The sequence below is a fragment of the Meles meles genome, chromosome X (assembly GCF_922984935.1).
Source record: "Meles meles chromosome X, mMelMel3.1 paternal haplotype, whole genome shotgun sequence".
In the NCBI taxonomy this organism is placed as follows: domain Eukaryota; kingdom Metazoa; phylum Chordata; class Mammalia; order Carnivora; family Mustelidae; genus Meles; species Meles meles.
Window position 1 is genome coordinate 51,411,469 of NC_060087.1, and position 22,399 is coordinate 51,433,867.

Sequence of the window (22,399 nt, forward strand, 5' to 3'; positions counted from 1 at the left end):
CCTGGGATCGAGCCCCATGTCAGGCTCCCACTCAGCATGTAGTCTGCTTCTTCCTCTCCTTCTGACCCCTCCCCCGGCTCATGCTTTCACTCTCTCCTTCCTCTCTCTCAAATAAATAAATAAAATCTTTAAAAAAAAGAAAATAAAATAAAAGACCAATGGTTAGTTTCAGCAACACCTGGCAGACACAAAACCTAGCTGGATCGCTTGATTTGGAAAGGTGAGCCTAGATAAGAGTCAGGTTCAGTAAGAGCAAGATGGATCACCTGAACCAAAGGCCAATATGTACTTTGGTTGCAAGCCAACTTACACCTGTCAGGACCTAAAAGTTTGGGAAGCCAAAATAAGCTTCTTAAGGTATGAAGGACATTTTCTCACTCATTATAGACAAAGAATAACACCTGTCTGTACTTCTTCCAAAGAGATTACATGTGATCTTAGCTATAAGTGACCAAACATATATGAAAGAAGTGGAGTTACTTGCTTGGTCTGGACTTTAGCAATGGACTCTTCTGATATGAAACTTTGGCCACTAGCTCAACCTGACAGGCCCAGTAAGACCCAGGTACTGCCCCAAAGTTCATGATGTTAAGCGTTTGGTCTTGTTGAAGAAATAAAGTCCTTTAGAGAAGATGCAGCCAAATAGGTCAAGGATTGGACATATCACTGAGAAAACATGTTTCTGGATGACCAACCAAGCATGCCCCTGTTGGCTAGAGAAGTCTCTCACCCAGGGCACCTCCCAATCTGATAAACATCAGCTTGAATGTCCAAAACACTGGAAATAGTAGTTACTGTCAGGTTATTCTTGGATCTTTTGGCATCACCCCAGTGTCTTGAGCACATTAGACAGTCTTTCAATGTGTGGTTCACAGACCTGCTGCTCAGAATCACCACAGAATTTCTAAAAAGCAGCCCAAGTGATCATGAATCATATATCATATTGAAACAAGTGTTTTAAACTTATTAGAGCCAAAGTTTGAAATACAAGAATTTTCTCTTACTGCACTGGATCATTTGGAAGAAATCAGAATTTCTGAAACTCTGTCTCCTGGCTTCTCCTTGTATTAGATTCCAGGCAGGCCAAGGAGTTACAGTAGCTTGTCCAGGAGAATCTTCTCGGTCTGCCTTGAGAGGCTATCTGCACCTGCTCTCTTGAACTCCTATTCCCTCCCACCCCTGCCCTGATCTTCACCCTGAGGCCCCCCAGTGGCCCTAATGGAAAAATCCTTGCAGGATATCTCTATGCTGTAGTATAGAAGCAATTTCCAAGAGCTATGCTCAATCTATTCAAATCAGACTCTAATATTCTAAGAGACAAATTATTAGTAAAACAAATAAACAAAGAAACAATGACTCAGCAATGCTCTCTCCATGAGCTGAGTCAGAAGCATACTTCTTGAACTGGAGGTTACCCTGACCATTCCTGTCTCTTGAGGCAGACTTGGCTCCATCTCCAAAATATTCCTGCCCTGGGCATTGTGATCTTCTTCTTGGACTCGCTGTCTTGCCATGGGTACTAAGTTCCAGCCACCCATTAGCTTCTCTTTGCTGCCTTCAATCCTTGAGAAATGGCCAGGCCAGACCCAGGGAAGAGGCAGGGAGCCCGAAAAAACCCCAACCCCTGAGGTGACTTAGACCTATCTAAGATTCTGAACCTGGGTTCTTGAATTACTTCATGTGGTTCTACTGGGACCAGCCCTGTAATCCTTATCTTCTCTTGGATTGTGACCTGAAGGCCAGCCTTGAAATTTTCTGAGAAGCAGTGGGGGTGGGGCTCCTCTAGGTTTACAGAAGGGGAGCAGGAGGGGGCTAGAACTACATGATGAATCTGTCCTCCATGCCTCCCACATGAATAGTTCCATATTCATCAACACCACAGCCAGAGGGTGGGTAGGCAAGGCAGAGAGAAGAAAGGAAAGTCATTTTTTTATTCATTTGACAGATGTCGTGTTAAAACATTCTAAGGGAAGGAGGGCTGTAGGTGGGGGGAGGAGCAGAGGGAGAGATAGGTTAGAACTAATGGTTCTAATGTGGTCTTTAAACATGGCCATCTGCTCTAAGGTGGTGAGAATAGGAATAGCACTTATAGGAGCATTTTGACTTGCTCCTATATCTGGAGAACAGGAAAAATAAATATATTTCAATCAACTTAAACCACCTTGAAGTCTATTAAGCATGCCCACCCAGGACACAGATTTGTAAAGACTCTGAGCCTTTTCAAAGGGAATGTAATATCCTCCTAGGGAGTCCTTACAACCCAAAAAGGAAATGTATGTTTAAAGAGCCCATCAGAAAGTAGAAGATGGTTTCCAGTGGCTTACTGATTTCCCTCTGCCTATTGACTCACAGTAAGAGAAAAGACATTGGCCAAGGCAAGAAGCAGTGCCTTTGATCTCTGTCAGCAATGATTCCTGTTCAGGGATGGGCCATGTCTCTAGCAGAGTCTAGCACAATCCTGGGTTTCCAGCAGACATGGTAAGTAGTGGATGGGTGGATGGCAGGGGTGTTTGGTGAGCAGCAACTGGACAAGGCACCAGAGGACAAAATGGCTGAGTTGGCTTCCCTTCTGGCAGAGGGATGGATGTAACATCTAAACTTAAGCTGTCAAAGAGGACACAAGCACAATCAGACTCACCCTCGAGGCCTAGGAGGGATAGTATTGGGTCTTTGTCTGAATAAAAAGTAGTTGTGCTTGTAACAACAGAACTTCAAGTAGGTCATCCAGGCTGATGCAAGACAAATTCTATTTAAGCTAGGTGAAGGAGATGAGGGCAGAGGAAGAAAGGCCCAGGGAAACTGAGGAACAAAGCATCCAGTACAGTGCTAGAACTTGAACCTATTCTTCTTAACTCTGTGTCATGTTCAAGAGCCTGACAGTGGATTCTTACTATTATTGTTGTTATTATCATTATTATTATTATTATTATTATACATTTTATTTATTTAATGGGTATTAAGAAGGATGCTTGTTATAATGAGCACTGGGTATTATATGTAAGTGGTAAGTCACTAAATTCTACTCCTGAAACCAATATTACATTATATGTTAACTAACCAGAATTTAAATAAAAAGTTTGAAAATAAGCTATAAGCAGGTTTTGACAAGAGACAGAAGGGAGGTAAAAGGAACAGAGAGGAGGCAAAGAAAATGTGGAAACAAGGAATTCAGAAGAGGGATGAAGTGAGATTAAAAAAAAAGGTCAAAAGACAAAACTTGACTCTTGATTTTACCATGAACTATCTTGACCCAGAACAGAGCTCCAGTTCAGGAATAGCCTTTGGGTTGTACCGTCAGAAGAAAGGGCAACGCCTTCTCCACGCAGTTCAGGCCACTGGGTTTGAGTTATCCAAAGTGGCTTCTGTGAAAAGAGTTAAGTAGCACCATTTCCATGTGCTTAAGCACAATACAGTTTCTAAGTTGCTTTCACATCATTTCATATTCATGAGCTCACTGGATCCTCCTAGCAACTCTAGAAGATAAGCAGAGTAGGAATGAGATCTTACATTTTTAAAGATAAGAAAATATCTCAAAGGATGTCAAAGGATGTCACTCAGCTATCCCAGGAGCAGAGGCTAGAAGAGAACCTAGATTTCCTGACTCATAGTACAATGCTTTTCTTCTAATAATAAAATGTGGCTGAGTGCTTACTATGTGTCAGAGGTAAATCTAAGTTTTTACATAAACTAACTTATTTGATCCCCATCCAAAAATGAAGAAACCAAGTTTTGAAGAGATGATGTGATTGCTGGAGGTCACATAGAGCCAGAACCAAAACACTAGTGGTTTTACTTTTGAACCAGTGCTCTTAACCTCTGCTCTCCATGACACATCCTCATGCCCCACAGGGTCAAAGAACATCCAAAGTATAATAAGTCATAGAACAGTGAATATATTACCATAAAAAGAGAAAAATGAATATATCTATACATGCTTGTATATCCATAGAACATTTCTGTGGAAGGACTCACTGGTGGCCTCCGCAGAGGAAGCCAAGTGGCTGAAGGGGAGGGGCAGGAGGGAGACTTCCCATTGTACACACACTGGTATCTTTTAGATTTTGACCACATGAATGTATTTCTTATTCAAGACTAAAATAATAAAAAAGGACATGTCTAGAGTCAAGAGAGCTGGGGAAACTCTGTGGCTGCTTCTTGGCAGGATTTTGGCAGCTCACCCTTTCCTATTCACCTCTTTGGGCTCTCAAACTTGAAGAATGGAAGGTATCTCTCTCATTTTCCCTTTAGTTTCCACACCCCAGAAACTGTCTAATGCCCTAGAAAGGACCTTACCATAGTTAGCCTATAGGTTTTAGCAGCACAAGTGAAAAACAACACTTTCAATTAGGTTCCTACAGCCAATCAGGGGGCCATAGGAAAATAATGTATTAGTGGCAGGACAGATGAAGAAAACACAAAAGGCCATCTTCCCCAATGTCTAGCACCAACGCATGAGCTCCACAGATTATTCCATCTCCTTCCTCTCACCAATCAGTCCCAATGTATCTGTCCTGGGTGTTATACACAAACAATGAATCATGGAACACTACATCAAAAACTAATGATGTACTACTGTATGATGACTAACATAACATTATAATTTTTTTTTAAATGTATCTGTCCTGGGCTCAGAAAGGCAAAAATAAACAATCTAGAAAGGCTCCAGGAAATCTGGCCCAGCTCAAGAGTCTGTGGTGTACAAGGAAAAACACTAAATGAGAGAAGTCAGCCCAGCTGAGATGTAATGTCCACATCAAAGCCAGGTGAGAATCAGCCTGTCTCAAGGGAATTTTCCAGCTTTGGTTCTTGGATTTCCACTATCTTCTCCCTCAAGAGCTGGCAAAATACTCCACAGAACAAGGCCCTCAAACATTTTCTCAGATACCTTTTGACCCAAGCCCTTATGCAGGTCAGCCACACAAAGCTTCTGTACCCAGGAAGCTATGAGGAGGTGGGGGTAGCCAAGGAGGATAATTGCCTTCAGGGACTCTTCTGAAGTAGCTTAAATGGGCAACACAACTCCCTCTCACAACAGCTTAGCATCTTCTCCAATACTTCACAGCTTCTAACCCACAGGTGAGTAGGACATGAGCTGCTATAGAAGGGACAAAAGGTCAGTGTGTCTCTTGTGGGGAAGCAGGGTACTGCTGGGGAAGGCTGGGCCCCAGATAGCGGCCCCCCACCACTATGTTTCAGAGACAAACCTAAGTTTTTAACATGTATTAACTTAAGCCGGCTGGTAGCTTGAAGCTAGATAGATCTGAAAGCATGGTTTCTAATCCTGAATCCACCACTACCTAATCCTACATCATCAGGCTGGTCCCTCCCTTCTCTAGTCTTCAGTATCCCCATCTGTAAAATGGAGCCAATACTGGCTTAAAAGAAGGACATGGGGAAGGAGTGAGAAAAAAAGCAAAGACAAGCTCCTGAATTACCTCTAAACTACCTATAATAATGAGCTGGATGGATTCTTAACAATCCAAACAGCATCAAAACATGTTCAACATTTTACAAGGCACTTTTCTTATCCTTTGCCATGATGAATTCTTGCACCCAACAATCCTGAGATTTACAGTTAAGCCCATTTTACAGACCAGAAAACTGAGGCTTAGAAGAACTTTGCCCACAATATATGGGGTGAAGAGAAATCTGAACTTGAGCTATATAGTGTAGTTCCTGACCCACTGCCTTTCATCAAAGCAGGTGAAATGACCCTGAGTGCAAAATGGAATAAGGCACTCTCCCCGGGTCAGAACTGCCATTCTAAATTGTTTCCTCTGGCAGGTGGCAGGTATAGGTGGTCTGACCTTTCTTTTCCTAGTACAGGAAAAAGTCATTGATCCTGATGTCCTCCACTTTTCCTCACTGCCTAGGGTTTCCAAGGAGCCAAAACTATATGATCACCTAAATGTTGCAAACCTGTTCTCTGGGAAAGGATTGACCTAGCATTGAAAAGTATCTATAACGGTGAGGGTGACTCCAGCATGACTTTGCCCAACAACAATGCTATGAGGTTTCCTTCCCTCAATCCCATTTTCTTTTTATGGCTACTGTGAGAGGGGTCAGGCCTGGTAGTTGGTGGGTGAGACTAGCTTAGGGATGGAGGTATAGCTTTGTGGGTGAAGAATAAGTACATCTGCAAAGCATTGTCTCAACTCTTTCTTTGAGTTTTGCCAGCATCTCAGGGATATACTGGCTATTTTACCTACAGGCCAAATAAGAGCCAGACAGAGGAGGGAAACCTGACTGAGGCACACTGTAAGTTGCAGAATAGTAACTGGAATTCATGTTTCTTGATCTCAAGTCCAAAGTTGAGAAATGAGCATAAGGCTGTGACAGTCAACAGTATCCTGCTCAGACTCTGAGGCTGCTGCTCTGAGGTTTGCTGGGGCAAACCTGGCACACTCTAACCTCTTCACTGCTTCATACCATTCAATCCAGACCCAGCCTAGGATTCTCTCCTTTCAGCTCCAGCCTTTGATTATTAAAGGCCAGAAAGGCCTCCCCAGGACATCCCGACCTGGTTTCCAGCTTGAGAAACTCTAAAAATAGCAGGTCTTCATTAGTGGGGCCAGATGGCTCAAGCTGTTATGCCTAGGGGCAGGGTTGTGGTCATTAAGAATGTGGCTATTCAAGAGGCCTAAAGTGATCTCTGAAAATGGCTCACTGTTGATTTGACACAGAAAACCCTAACAAATCACAAAAAGCAAGAAGTTCAAATCTTTGTGTTCACTTCAAGAACATACATGAAACAGCCCAGGCACTCGAGGATATGCATATCTGAAAAGTCACCAAGTATCTGAAGGATGTCACTTTGCAGAAGCATGTACCCCTTTGCCATTCCATCGCTACAATGGTGGAGATGGTGGATGAGGTGTGCCCAGGCCAAACAGTGGGGCTGGAAACAAGGCCAGTGCCCCCAAAAGAGTATTGAATTTTTACTGCACATGCTTAAAAATGCAGAAAGTAATGCTGAACTTAGGGTTTAGATGCAGATTCTCTGGTCATTGAGCAGAACAACCACCCTCCCAAGATGCAGCATAGAAATTACAAGGCTCATGGATGGATTAACCCATACATGAGCTCTCCCTGCCACATTGAGATGATCCTTACTGAAAAAGAGCAGACTGTTCTTAAACCAGAAGAGAAGGTTGCACAAAAGAAAAAGATATCCCAGAAGAAACTGAAGAAACAAAAAGTTATAGTCTGGGAGTAAATAGTAAATTCTGCATAAAATAAATGCAAATAAAACTAAAAAAAAATCTTGGAACACTGCATCAAACACTAATGATGTATTTTATGGTGACTAACATAAAACAATAAAAGTTAAAAAAAAAAAAAGAATGTGGTTGTTTTCTCTACCTACCACTGAAACAGGAGAAGTTGGGACTCTGTGCCCCTCCTTATGCATCCTCCCTCCCACAACTTAAATACATTTGATCTGGCCAAGTTATTACTTCATTCCTAAGAAAAGAATGAACTTTAATACTCAGTTACTTTATGTTTTCTAGGGCATTATTCAAAATCGAATTATTCCATGGTGGTTTGTTAAGTAGATCAGGGATGGAAGAGCAGGATATCTTTCTGCATTGATCACTGCCAATTTATCTTCTCCATCTGCTTATTAGTTCAACATCTGAGGGCTCAGTTGTAAACTGTGTTTGCCTTGAAGAGCCTGCTATAACACATACCATCTTGAGTATCCATTTTATTCCTGATGGGGCCATTGCCTTGTTCTACCTATTTGGAAAACTGTGACAACAAGCTGGTCCTAAGGGTAGCATATGTTCTGGATCAAAGTGTGTCCCACAGGGATGTGGGGGGCATGTGAGTGTGTACCATAGGTGTGTTCAAATGTGTCTCATGGGGGGAGGATGGTCTGTTCAAGTAACTCCTTAAAAGTGTATCTCAGGAATAAGAGTGTATGTCCTGGGGGTAAGAGCACATCTGAATGTGCATCTCAGCATGCCTTATGTGCATCTCGGTGTGCAGTTGTGCTTTATATGCATCCATGTGTGTCCACACATATAAATTTGCATAAGAATGCATCATGTGTATCTTTGTGTATATACTCTGCCTGTAGAGAGTATGCCCAAGTGTAAGTGTACTCCATGGCTAACCGAATGTTTGTGCTCCAAGCATGTCAATGTGAAAGTGTACTCCACATGTGTATCCCAAATATACCTCACAGAAAGAAAACTTCCAAACTGAACATGAAGGGCCATAAAATCTAGGGCCACCCTTCTGCATTTGGCAAGGCCTCTCATTCATCTCTGGATGATATGATATTTGAGGTGACATACCATAGGTCAAATAGATGTATCTGAATTGCCAATTAGTTCAATGCCAACCAGCCAGAATGATCTAGTGACATCTGCCTGGTTCTATCTGCTACTGACTAATTTTTATAACAAGACTTAGAAAAAAAAAAAGACTTAGATAGAAACAAAGTACAGAAGGCATCTTTAGAACAATCTCCTTGCCCATTTGGTATGGATGGGTTGATAACATGCTAAGCTCTTCCTTGCACACCACTGCTTTTAAAAGGCAGCACTGATCTGAGTTAATATGAGCAATTCTCTGAGTTTCAATTTCCTTAATCATAAAATGGGAAATAATCCTGGCCTTGCTCACCTCATAGCATTGTGGAGAAAAGGCCAATGTGGCAGGACTATACAATGGTCCTTATCTTCTCACCCAGACCCCTAGAGCAATGAGAATATTCCAAATAAAATGATGTAGGCAAAGGTGAAGGATGTTGATTTGTTCTAAGCAGGTCATTTGTCAGAAGCTTGTAAAATTTCTAACACAACTCTTAATCATATCATGAAAACTCAGTAACGCTCATCACAAGTCCTAGCCAAGAAACTGGGGGCCAAGAATTGATTTTTAATTGCCAAGTGCCTAGATGGCTCTGACTTGATGGACTTGAGAAGGCACTAAATAAAAACACAGTTAATTCTGGCTTTTTTCCAAGAACTTCTTTTAGCTTTGCAGGAGACAGGGAGAGAGAATGTTCCTCTGCTATTCATAGCAGTATGTGTGTGGACTGGTAGGGGAGATGGAGCTGAGGGTAAATAAAAGAAAGCTTCCTGTCCTCATATCAGGGAGATCATATGATAGTTGTCTTTCTCCGATTGACTTATTTCACTAAGCATGAGGACATGGAGAAGCAACATGGGGGGGTAGGGGGATAGGAGAAGAATAAATGAAACAAGATGGGATTGGGAGGGAGACAAACCATAAATGACTCTTAATCTCACAAAACAAACTGGGGGTTGCTGGGGGGAGGTGGGATTGGGAGAGGGGGAGCGGGCTATGGACATTGGGGAGGGGAGGCGAACCATAAGAGACTATGGACTCTGAAAAACAACCTGAGGGTTTTGAAGGGTCAGGGGTGGGAGGTTGGGGGAACAGGTGGTGGGTAATGGGGAGGGCACGTTTTGCATGGAGCACTGGGTGTTGTGCAAAAAGAATGAATACTGTTACGCTGAAAAAATAAATAAAATGGAAAAAAAAAAAAAAAAAAAAAAAGAAAGCTTCCTATAAAAAAAAAATCCAGCTTTCCACCAAGGACCCAAGACATGAGCCAGGTCATAGGACTTTTATACTTTTAAGGGAGGGAAGAAAAAAAAAAGTCCTTCATGCTGTGATGCAGAAATAAGGCAAAAAGACAAGGATATTTGTTCAAGGTCACCCAATGACTGAGTTCATATTTGCAGGCTCTCTTAAGTCATGCATCTGTCTTTCATTTACAAAACCTTTGTAAAGGGCTACTGAGCATCAGTCCCCTCCATTATAGCAGTCACACAGAGATTTCTGACCCAGAGAGTTCTCAGGGATTTTCGGCTCCAATTAGCAGAAAACTAACTCAGAGAGGCTAAGTACTTTGCCCAAGATCACAGAGCTAAAAATGATAGATTACTAGTTCAGTGACCTATTGCTTCCCATCACACTATACAGATTTCCCTCACCATCCCTGAAAGGCAAGAGCAGCTTGTAAGTCATAGGTCCAGGAACTCACATCCTTGCTAGGCAACGTTCTAGTTCCAGTACTACTACAAACATACTGTATTTCCTTGGATGAGTCCTTGCTCTTTCTGTGCCTGGTTTTCCAGCTTCCACAATAAAGGAATTAGATTGAGAACAGCTGCAATACCCCTTTTCTAGAAGGTATAGCTATCTGGAATGACTTTAAATGGCACTATAACTTCAGAGCTTGAGCCCAGATCAGTTATATGACAATAACTCTTTGAGCCTCATTTTTCTCATTTGTAAAATGATAATCCCTGCCCTTCCTACTTCACAGGGCCACAGAGAAGATCAAGAGAGATAATCTGTAAAACCCAATGATCAGTGTAAAACAATGTTCAAGAAGGAGAGTCAAGAAGCAAGTGAGTATCACTAGCCTCAGTAGTCTTTCTCTAAACCCAAGTACAGAAAGTGTCTATGTGCATTCTGTCCAATAAATCTTCCTGAACCTTCCTGTGCAGTTCAACCTATATTCTTAAAGACAAACACCTCACTGGTTGCAAGTGCAAAGGAAATTAGTAAATCCCTCCACTCCCTTTGGGCCTTAACCACAAATTCTTAATTCTTAATTCTGTGTTTGTTCTGAGCCCTCCCACTATACTAGGTCTACCATAGCCACTCCTAGGGATGCCTGGCTCTCCCTTGCCTGCCTCTTTGGTAATACCAAAGCACCCACTACTGCCCAGCCCTCCTGCCAACCAGCAGGGTTCACAGAGGGAGGAGGAAGGAAGAGAGTGGGTGGAACAGAGGCTGTGGGAGGTACAGCTAAAAGTAGCTACTGCCTTTAGGCACCACATTCTGAGGGGGTGGAGGGTGGGCTCTTAGCATATCCTTCCTGCAGCCAGCTGGGCATGAAGGTACATGGCTCCCCCTCCTCTAATGGAGGCAGGCAGGCAGAGAGATCAGAGTTGCCAAAACTATTCCCAGAGCTCTTCTTCGTCCTAAGGGTAGATGGTTGCACAACACAGTGCTGCATCCAGGGCTCTCTTCCTTGGGAGAACTAATGTAACCTGCAGGAGATTCTAGGATTCCTCTTCTGTCCCTCATCTCACTGCCTGGTACCTCAAGGTCTGCTAACAGGCCTGCTTCCCTCTGGTAGGTTATATAATACTACTGTTCTCCCAGTTTCTGTGTCAGCTTGCTTTCTCCAGCCAGACTTGAGAGTGCATTTAGGTCTCTGATATAGCCAAAGGAGCACTAAGCCAGCATCCTACAGCAGAGGTAGTAGGTTACAGAGGATAAAGGCCTGATTTGAGGGGTCAGGATCTCAGGCCCATCTCTGAAACCTTGGAAAAGTCCCTTTTCCCTTAATTTTTTCACTTGTAAAATAGGAAATGAAAAAGGGAGAAGCATGCTGCAGATCTCCAAGGTAAATTCTTATCTCTGCCTGAACCCCCTCTCCCACCCAGGGCTGCCCCATCTTCCAAGCAGTCTGTCTGCACTGGGAAGAGCCATCCCCACTCTCCTAATCCCAATTCCACTAGTGACTAACTAAGGTCTACACTGGCAAAATGATTACCTGAAATTCTAGACTCTGTCCTAGGCTGATTTCCATCATACTAGTTCTGCTTTTTCCTGTTCTATATAGAAGTTTCTGGCTCAAATTTCATTTGAGAACATGGATCTTCTACTGAATCCACTCCTCATTTTAATGACATGGAAACTGAGGCCTAGTGGGGAAGGGCCTTGATGAAGTTCTGGCAGCAAGGTAGGAACAGAATCATGGCTTGCTTCCAGGGGCCCCAAGGCCACTTCCAGTGTTTTTATTTCCTACTGAAGGTCCGCCTTCCATACACTGTCTCTGCTATGGATGCATTACTTTCCCTCTCCTCTGCTACCAATGCTTAACCTTAATGCTCAAAGACCAAATGGTCAATTTTTGTCAGGGAAAACTTGCACAGAAGAATGATAAGGGCAAGAAAGAACTTACCTCAAACACATCCCTCTCTTAATGTTTCCTTTTTCCTCCAGGTTAGCCCTTTCCCCCTTTCTTTTAAACTTCCTCCTGAGTTCTGCTCTATGTTAGTGGAACCTCTTCAATTCTGAGTCATGACCATATTCTCACCAGGGTCCACTATTAGGCTACACTGGAAGAAGAACTGCAAGATGTGGTATCAAGAGGCCTGGGTTCTAGGTCAAGAACTACCACCTCTTGAACTGTGTGACCTTGAGTAAGTCACTTAATCTCTTTATGCCTCAGTTTCCTCAACCACTTCCAGATTTTGGAAGTAGCCAATGAAATAACTAGGGAACTTTATTTGTTAAAATAAAAATTCTTATTAACAATATTGGTATTAACTAAATAAATGGCTACTTAAAATACCACAGGAAGGAGTCCTGGGCTGTCAAAACAGCCAGCCCCTATCCTCCTTTCCCAGAGCTATGAGACGGATATTTTATCTACAAGAGGCAGTTCTCAATTATCCACAAAACATGTTTTTTTAATGACTGCTAAATCTCAAACTGGCATCCCACTGCCACTCAGCTCAGTGTAGGGCTCCCCTCCCTGCTGGCAACTACTGTGTACACGATGAATACAACCTATAGTTGAGTGTTTTAGAAGAAACTTAACCCTAATATAATTAGGAAGGCAAGTCTATTACCCCCAAAATCACCTTATGCATTCCAACCCTGCTATAAGGGATCTGTGGATTACCTACAGGTTTTGAATAATAATATTCTTAATCATTTTGATCATTTTTATTAATCACAAAGTAAGCACACATCATTAGAGCCAGACGAAATCTTTGAAACTATCTAATCTGCCTAATCTTATTTGCAGATGAGGAATCCAAATGTCAGAGGGGAGAAGTAATTTACCCAAGGTCAGCCAGCAAATGAACAGTAAACAGTATCTTCCCCACTATTACAGCAAATGCACAGGGACTCTTTTTCCTAAAGGGTTCAAACCATCTCATAACTAATAATTTTAAATCCAGATAGGTCCCCAGACTACTCATTCTCTAGGATTGAGTCCTTTTTAGAGTGGGCACAAGCCCCGCAAATTCATCAAGGCCCCCACAATCCTAGAATAAAATCTCACCATCTGCAAAGCCTGCCTATTCACGTGTGTGATAAGCTAGATTCAGGCTGATCTGACATTTCCTTTTAACATAGCAGTCATCCTCATCCCTGGCTGAACATTCCTGTCATCTCATGGAGCTTTTAAAAAATATTGATACCAGGGCCTCACCAGATCTCCCCCAGAGATTCTGGGAATTAGTCTTGTTAACTTCCCAGGTGATTCTAATGTGCAGCCAGGCCTGAGAACCACGGGTTAATAGAAACAATTCAGCCTGGGAAGTCATCAGAGAGGGAGACCAACCATAAGAGACTCTTAAGTATAGGGGGAAAAAAAATGAGGTTTTTCTGGAGGGGGGTGGGTGGGGGGGATGGAGTAATTAGATGATGGGCATTAAGGAGGGCACATGATGTGATGAACACTGGGTGTTATATGCAACTGACAAATAAATAAATAAATAATAAACTGACGAACCAAACAAAATAAAATTTAATGAATTGGGTTCAAAAAGTCTCAAAGAACCAATTCCACAACAGAGTAGAAGACTGGGCTAAACAGTAAAGCCTTTGATCCTACACTCCAAAAAGGTAGTACAATGGTCCTTAATGCTGACTGCACATTTGAATTACTTTGGGGAGACTTCAATTTTTAATTTAGGAAAAAAAAGTTGCCAGGGACCTATCTCACACCAATTAAATCAGAATTTTTCAGAGTGGGAACTTGGAATGGATATTAAAACTCCCCAACTGATCTGAATATTCAGAGAGAGCTGAGAACCAGTAGAAGGCAACATTATTAGATATTTCACAGACAGATCAAAGTCCCTTTGTACTTAATCCTTATCAAGTAGCACCTAGAGTAGCACAGTAGTATAATCAGTTCTGGGCAACACATTTATAAAGAAATATAGAAAAATAAGAGTATTTTGAAAGGAAAGACAATTGGATGAAAACTGCAGCTCCTTCAAAACATTCTGTATTTTAGGTTTCACCAATTCACATTGCTTTCTCCTTCGAGATTCCAAATACTGAGTTTTCATAAGACTAAAAGAGATTTCCTGATATATATTTAAGATAAAAAGTCATTTTATTGAATGAGAAATTCTGTGTAAAATTGCTATGAAAATGAAAAATATGAAAAAGCACTAAAAATATGAGTAAGCTGAGGGAGATAGTATGACTTCAGAAATGACTCACAAACCTACCTCTCCACCTGACCTCATTCAGCTTCACACTAGTTGGGGATGATCAACTCTGACTCTCCCCACTCTCCATTTGAAAGGCAGACCTATGTCCATGGCACCAATATCTCTGACCTTTACTTACCTCAACTGTAAAACAGGGAATAACAATCATCCCTACCCACTTCACAAGGGTGATGTGATGCACAAAATTAGAAAAGATGTGAAACTGCTTTGTAAATTCCACAGACCCATGCACTGACAAGGGATTACTAGTACTGTCATTACTGGATTGCATCCCAAGTCTTCTCTATCCTCTAGGCACTTCCCCTTCATAGCTTTTCCACTGTGTACTTTGATGCCAAGGTAAAGCATGCTTAACTAAATGTTCTTGAGAGCTAGACCCACCTAATGACAGAAGACACTCTGGGCAGATATCAGAAGAGCTAAACTTTGATCAAGGATTCTTAGAAAGCCAGAACCTCAGTTGGCCTAGAACAAGTTGCAGAACTAGAAATAAAAGCCAGAAAGTATGAAATCCCTCGCCTCCATATCATTTAGGGGGCAAAGCTACTGGGGCTGGATCCAGAAGTTTAGTGTGAGATCTTCTAAGGAACCAGTTATTTTGGGAGAACAGGTTCAATTTCCAATTATGTCCTAGTCCAGAGCAAACATTCCATATGCCAAAGGGAGCAAAGGCCAAGATAACAGACAAAGCTCTCAACACTTAATCACACACAGTGGTGAATGAGAGAATCAGCCAAGGCCAAGCCCAACCTGTTCACCAGGCCCACAATCAAAATGGCCTTCCTAATTTGCCCAGCCTTCCCATTTGGAAACTACTCAGAAACCAATGACATAGAAACAAAATCCCCTAAATTCCATATAGCAGCCAGCCTGAGCAGAGTTTCCTAAGCCACCGACAAAACTGGGGCACATTACACAAGTAGATGTTACAGGTTCTGACAGATAGGGGCTGTCTCAATAGAGGAAAAACACTGCTCAGTTTGTCCCACCATACTATCCCTTCACCTCCTCTCTGCCTCAGCCAAAAGTCAGGGTTAAAAAAATATTTTTCAGGGTCTACAGACTTCCTTGCACTAAACTAGATTGTGAAATGACTCAGTTAATCTTAAGAAGGCATTTGGAAGAAAGGAGAAAAGAATTTGAACCCAGGAGCCTTCCAGTAAACAGTCCCAATGATTGGAATGAGGCTAGTATGGTTAATGAGGCTAATATACCTTCTCTGGATGTGTTTTCTAGGCATTTGCAGGCAATGAGGATCTCGCTTCTTCTTCGTTCACCACCCCACCCAAAAGCATCTCTCCAAGTCCTGCTGGGCTCCAGCTCCCTTTCCCTACAGCACTTTGTGCCTGGACCTTTAAAGGGTGGGCTCCAGAGCTCAGCAGGAGCTGAGTGATGCTGGAGGTTGCTAGGATACTGGTAAAGGGCTGCTCTTGAATCCCCTGGTGGGGAGCTGGGAGGGAAAATTTCTGAGCTGGAATTTTGTCCTTTCTAAGAGCAAAAGCTTATCCTCTACCCAAAGAGGTCAGAGAGGAGGTAAGGAAGCTAGAAACTTAGTTGGAAAAAGCTGGGACAATCAGAGATGAAAACCCCTCTTCTCTTCCTACTCCTCCTTCTCCCACCAACCACCCACTTAGAGCAGGAATGGGGGCAGAGTAGAGGAGGCTGTATCAGAGGGGAGAGTAAATGGAAGAGGGAGAAGAGGCAGAAGAGGGAAGAATAAAAAGTCAAATGCAGAGGATTCCACTCCTCTGGGCTGCATTTTTCATTTTCTCCCACTCTTCTCTTTTTGCATATCCTCACAAGTATGAAGGAGAAATGCCAAACCTTTAGGATTCACAGAAGTAAAAAGTCATGCTGCCAACTTTGGTTCTCTACTTCCCAAACTCCCTTTTAGCTGCTCTTGGGTGGCCTGCCATCTGGCTAGCAACATCTCCTTATTTGCCTAGAGATAAGTTAATTTGAAAAATGCTTACCCATTTTGCCAGCTAAATTACTGATAGAAGGGCTCAGTCAAGCAACTCCTTTAGCCTCAGGGGCTGTGGGGTAGGGGGGTTGGAGAAGTGTAGGGGAAATACCCATCCAATCTGGCACCCGTCAAATCCTTACAGGCCCTAGCACAAGGAGGCCATTCAGAACTATGGAACACTCAATGCATGCCCTGCTATTTTTCCTCATTCCTAGCACAACCAACCCCCACCCACATTCAAGAGTGTGCACCTTCTCCCCTCTATACACACAGAAGGGTGTGCATACACACCCACAAACATACTGCCACACACCCTACACACATACGGTCACAAAGGTTCTCTGCCAAGGGTCTGTCAGGTACCCAGAGGTGAAGGTTGTGGCATTTCATGACCCTACTTTGCCACAATCCTGGCTCAAAGACTAGCTTTAGAGAACCCTTCTCACCTTAAAGGGGGGGAAAAAAGCAAAAAGCATTCCATTGCTATAGTCCAGTTTTCTTCCCATACAGCTAGGTAAAAATTCTCAAGTTTGTCCAGATACCAGCAACCAGGTATTTCCAACCTGCCCCATCACCCATTGATAAATATTTCATTTTCCTTTTCACTTGTCTTTCCAGTTCATCCCCTTCTGATTTCAAGTACCTCTGGGCACCCAAAATCACCGAATGCAATAACTTGGAGGCCACCTAGCCCAATCATCCCCAAATGCCAATGTTACAGGGAAGCCCAAACACATTGAGAAGGAAAAAAAAATGCCCAAGGTCAAATAATCTCTCAACAGGGAGTACCCAAGTCTGTAGCTGCTCAGCCTAGAGATTTTCCTGTCCAACGTGTCTCAAAACAAAGTGCCCAACCACAACATAACCTTATTTTAAATAATACCACTGGAGCTAAGAGTATGCGGTGGGGCAAGAGGAATCACAAGATTCTCTTTGCAAATAAACAAGTTCAGTTCAATACAGCCACCTCCCAACAAAGGAACCAGAGAGTAAATAAGAATCTTCCCAGATTCCCAAGAATAAGCAAACTTCCAAGATCATGCTTATACCAGGGTACCAACAGAATAATATTAATAATATTTTTTTAAAGCTTTTACCCACACGGAGCCAAGAGCACACACCCTGAGGCTCAAAACCTCTTTTGACGCCATTAAATAATATTCTCTGGGTTCTGAGATCAGGACAATTTCAAGTGCCCCCTTCACAGACCCTTTCCCTTCATAATCATTTCCAAAGAGATTGAACAATAAGACATGGAACTTGACAGCATTATGCCAGCAGATTTGTACATCACATGTGAGTAACCATCCCCATGGGTGTAGGGGGAACATGCATGTAGACTGTATGCACCCTGATTCATTGTTACATGGGCCAGAAACAGCGCTATTTCAAGTCAGGTAAACATAGAATGGAATACCTGCCAATCAGTGGGAGGAGGTAGGGGGAAAATAAGTATCATGTACCTTAGCATCAGAGACCATTTCCTGGCTTTTCCAGCAGAAAAAATATATAAAAATAAGAGCAATAATGACAGCAACCACCACCACTACCATCTGATACAGAAATGCAAATATATGTCAAAATTGAATGTTGATTCTAGCTCCTGTTCTCCCCAGCTCTCAGGCCATTCCACGCAGACTTTTTTTTTGGGGGGGTGCTCAAAACTCTTAATTTAGCATGATACATACTTTCATTTTGTTATGGAAATCCTTCAGTTAGAGACCTCTGATCTTTAAAGAGCAAGAAAGCAAACAAAACCCACCACTTTACCATTAGCACTAGAAAGTTCTATTTAAAAACATAGTTCAAGAACATCATTGCAAATAAGATTATTCAAAAGAGGCATATACAAGTACTATTATTCCCAAGGTGGGTAAAGAGCTGGCTTTTGTTGTTTTTTCAGAGGACACACAGAGAAAATCCACAAACTCAAATCCAGGGGTACAATCTTGTTTGGGAAAATGAACCCAAACAGCTCTTGTCAGTATCTCTTCTTGCCAATTCATAAACATCAAAGAAGACTTAAATGCCTCAGTCTGTAATTCCAAAGAAAGTGACATTTAATGCTTTAAGAAATGTTTTAAAGATGGCTTATTTCCAAATTGGAAACTATGAACTAAACCCTGGACAGCAAATTGAGTCAAAGGACACAGTCACCAACTGCCAGCTCAACGCACCCCAACATAGCACTTCTCAAATTCTTACTTATCATTAGAAACTAAAGAATCATTTTCCCTGAATACATTCCTTGTTCCATTTTTATTCCCTCTTAACATCCAGGGCAGGACTGTCTTTCCTAAGATGTCAAAAATCCACAACGCTCTTCCCACAACCATCTTTGTCCATACACAAACCCAAATTCACTCCTGATACCAAGAGATAATTTTTGACTAAAATTCCTTGACGGAAATTACAGGTTGTTTTCAAGAAAATGAACTGAAAAACATAAACACCACACACAGCAAAGCCACTGTTTAAGGACGCAGATCTTACTCCGTGAACGCCACATAGATGGAGAATGCACACACACACACGCACACTTAAATAGAATACATTTCTTTATCAACTACTTTACTCAAGCAATAAGCAACTACATTCACAGGAATATTTAAAAGACAAGACATGACAAAAGATTTAGGGAGAGATAATATACCAACGTCATACATATCACAGCGAGGCCATGTTGAAGCTCAAAACGTTTTCCCCCCTGAGTAAGAAAGCTTGCTTTCTCTCTCTTTCCCTGTCTCTGTCTGTCTGTCTCTTTTTTATTCTCGGTGGTTCTCAGGATGAAATCAAAGCGAGAGTTCGCAACAGCTCAGGAAGCTGGACTCCATTCAGCGCGTTCCCAGGAAAAACATGAGTATGACATTGACAAGCAGGAGGACTACAATCACGGCAAAAACAACTACAGTTTGCACATCCAGGGTCATGGTGCAATGCAGAACACTGTAGTGTTCCAAGTGGGGGGCCGGCAGATTGGGAGATGTCAGTCTCTGTTCTGTCAGACTGTCCATACAGCCACCATGCTAGAAGGGAGTCGGATGGTTGGGGAAGGGCAGGGTTTGGCGCCCGAGGTTGGTATGGGGGGGGGGTAGGATGGGGACAGGAGAGATTGCTTTCCCCCTTCTCAGGATTAAGCTGATTTTTCTTCCCTAGCTGAGAAATCTTAGCTCGCGCTGAAGTCGGCAGAATCCAGCATTCTCTCTCGGGCGCCAAGCAAAAGGCAAAATCCTGGCTTTTCAAGGGAAAGGCGGGAGGAACCAGTGCGAGGTTCTCCTGCGCCTGCTCGATTGTCTGTCCGGGCGTGCGTCTGTCCACCTGCCTGGCTAGAGGTCAGTCGCGGTCTCCCCTACTCCCTCTAGGTCGCTCGCTTTCCTAGTTTCCTCGTTTTTCTAGCCTGCTTGCTTGCTGTCTCCGCGGGGCTCCCGGCTTCCAGCCTTTCATTTAAATCCAGCCTTGCTGGCTCTCTCCCTCTCCTCTCCCCACCCCCCGCAGCCCGTAGGCGGTGTTTTTATTCACCTAGCGACTGTGGGCGCCTGCGTGAGGAGCCGCCGGAGCTGTTGACAATCCCCTCGGCCAATAGCAAATGCTGCAGCCGTGCGTTTACTCGCTGGGTGGGGCGGGACTTCAGCTGGTGTGCTAGCCCCGGCAACCTATCGGAGGGCCCAAGCCTTCCCTTCCCCCACCCCCCACTAGCGGGAGCCAATGGCCGCCGGTTTGGGGTGGGGGTGGAGAGCTTGTTGGGGGTGGGTTGAGGAGGATGTAGGGAGAAGAAGGGGGAGGGTGCACACAGAAGTGGGAGGGAAGGAGAGGGCGTGGCAGGGAAGGAGGGAGGGAAAGAGGATAAAAGGGAAGACTAATAGAAGGGGAAGAGAAGGAAAGATGGGAGAAGAAATAGGAATAAAGTAAAGAAAGAGAAGGGTGAAGGAAAATAAGGGAAAAAAAGGTTGAAGAAGAGGGAAAAGGAACAGAAAAAAGAGATGGGTGGGTGGGGAGGAGGCATGCCTTGGCATCCTCTTATTTTGGAGTCTGGACTTGGGAGATAGCAAAGGTTTCTTTGGCCACTGCCTAAGTATTTACAGGCAACTCACAATTAGCTATACACATTTAAAAAAAAAAACAGAAAAACAAAAAAAAAACAAAAAACAGTGCTGTTGACAGAACCACAAGGACACACTACAAATTATTCAAAATCCAATTCTGTTTGGCCTTCTCTGATATCCCTGCACTTGCAGGTCAATTTTCTTTCCTGTTTATGGTTCTTTAGACTATGAATGCACTCTTCCAGCAAGCTGGGTATTATGAAAAGACGCCAAGTTTGCAGTTGAAAAGCCTCTACAAAACTTGCAATATGTTTGTAATCACTGCCCTGCTATATGTTCCTGATTCTATGTCTGGAACTAGGAAAAAGCCCTGGGTGGGAAGGTTTCAGATTTACTCCCAGACCTATTTTAAGCTTGCTTTATGACTTTTAGGCAACTCCTTTCCCCTCTCCTGGCCTCCATCTCCTTTCTGTCACATGAGGACTTAGACCTACCTGAAAATTCAGTGAAACCTCTGAAACTTCATCTCAGAAAAAATACATGCAATTTCAGTAAACCTCTAAGCCCTTCTTCCTCTTACACCCTAGGACTGTAAAAGTGAGCAGACATATATTGGTGGAAGAAGGTAGAAACTAGATTAGCCAGGAATAGGACAAGCTAAGTTCTGGAACTCCTAGAATACTATAGAGTCTAAAAGGAATGAGAATTGCTATTTATTCTCTAGAAATCGTTGAGGCTAGAACAGTCACTCATCTTAAATAAAGGACTGGAAATTCTGAGTGAATGCAAGTCATAAACAATATGGCCCATAGCCCTACAAAATAGAATAAAACCCAAATAAGTTCTCACTTCAAAGGTTTTGGTTTATAACACTACCTATGCCAAAACAAATGTATAAACCCTGAATCAGATCAACCTTCTAGATCAATAATGAATTTATAGAACACACAGGACAGAAAAACATATTAAATTGCAATGTGGAGGTAAAGATTAAAAAACAAAAACAAAGCAACTACAGAGCCAACAACCTGGATTTTTAACAAAGAAATAGGAAGGAAAAATTTTGACTTAGGTGGAACACGTGTGTGTGTGCGTGTGCGCACGCACACACACACACGTGCGTGTATCTGTGCACACACATTTGTGATATCTGTGAAACAACTGGAAATTTGAACAGGTTGGATACTTGATGATAATAGGAATTATAATTACTTGGTTAGATGTTATAATGATATTGTGAGAATTTTAACAAAATGGGGGCAATAGGGATAATTTTTGTGATCTCGAATTTCGCAATGGTTTCTTAGATATGACATGAAAAACAACAACAAAATAGATAAATTGGATGTCATCAAGATTAAAACCTTTTATGCTTCAAACGATACTATCAAGAATATGAAAAGACAACACACAGGATGGAAGAAAACGTTTAGAAGTTATATCTCTGATAAGGAACTTATACCTAGAATATATAAAGAGTTCTTACGAGTCAATTATAAAAAGAATAACCCAAATAAAAAATTGGCAAACGTTCTGAATAACATTTTTTTCCAAAGAAATAGTCAGTAAGCACATGGAAAGATGTTCATCATATTAGCCATCAAGAGAATGTAAGTCAAATGCAGGAAATGCAAATGCAGGATATTTACTACAGCAGTATTTGTAATAAGATACCCCAAGAATGGTTATAATAGAAAAGCTAGATGTGGAAAAATCAGAACCTTCATAACACTGCTGGTAAAAATGGTTGAAGCCACTTTGGAAAACAGTCTGATAGTTCTTCAAAAAGTTAAACATAGGGTTACTATTTGACCCAACAATTCCATTTCTGTGTATATACCTAAGAGAAATGGGGAAAAAATGTACACATAAAATCTTGTACATGAACATTCATAATAGCATTATTCACAATAGCCAAATGATGGAAAAAAACTCAAATGTCCATCAACTGATGAATGGATAAACAAAATGTGGTATATCCATACCATGAAATATTATTCCACCATAAAAAGGAGTGGAGTACTGTTACTACAATAGTATAGATGAACTTTGAAAATATTATGCTAAGTGAAAAAGCCAGAAAAAAAGGCTTTTGTATATTTCTATTTATATGAAATGTCCATATAATT

General features: G+C 42.3%; 1 protein-coding gene and 1 pseudogene across 12 annotated transcripts in view; one reads left to right on the top strand and one right to left on the bottom strand.

Moving 5' to 3' along the window:
- Positions 1–22,399, bottom strand: part of ARHGEF9 (Cdc42 guanine nucleotide exchange factor 9) — a 240,285-nt gene that overhangs the window by 171,586 nt on the left and 46,300 nt on the right. For 3 of the 12 annotated variants that reach the window (XM_045995762.1, XM_045995757.1, XM_045995755.1), the window contains exon 1: positions 18,892–19,693. The exons of 3 other annotated variants lie outside the window; for them this stretch is intronic. Coding sequence is in view for 5 of the 9 variants with exons in the window: in XM_045995754.1 (XP_045851710.1) it covers positions 18,885–18,893 (9 nt within the window). In the remaining 4 variants the exon portion in view is untranslated. Of the gene's footprint in view, positions 1–3,234; positions 3,274–18,880; positions 19,694–19,746; positions 19,790–22,399 lie in introns of those variants that run through there. 6 more of the 12 variants (XM_045995763.1, XM_045995761.1, XM_045995753.1 and 3 more) reach the window with 4 other exon arrangements.
- LOC123935203 lies at positions 6,758–7,216 on the top strand (annotated as a pseudogene).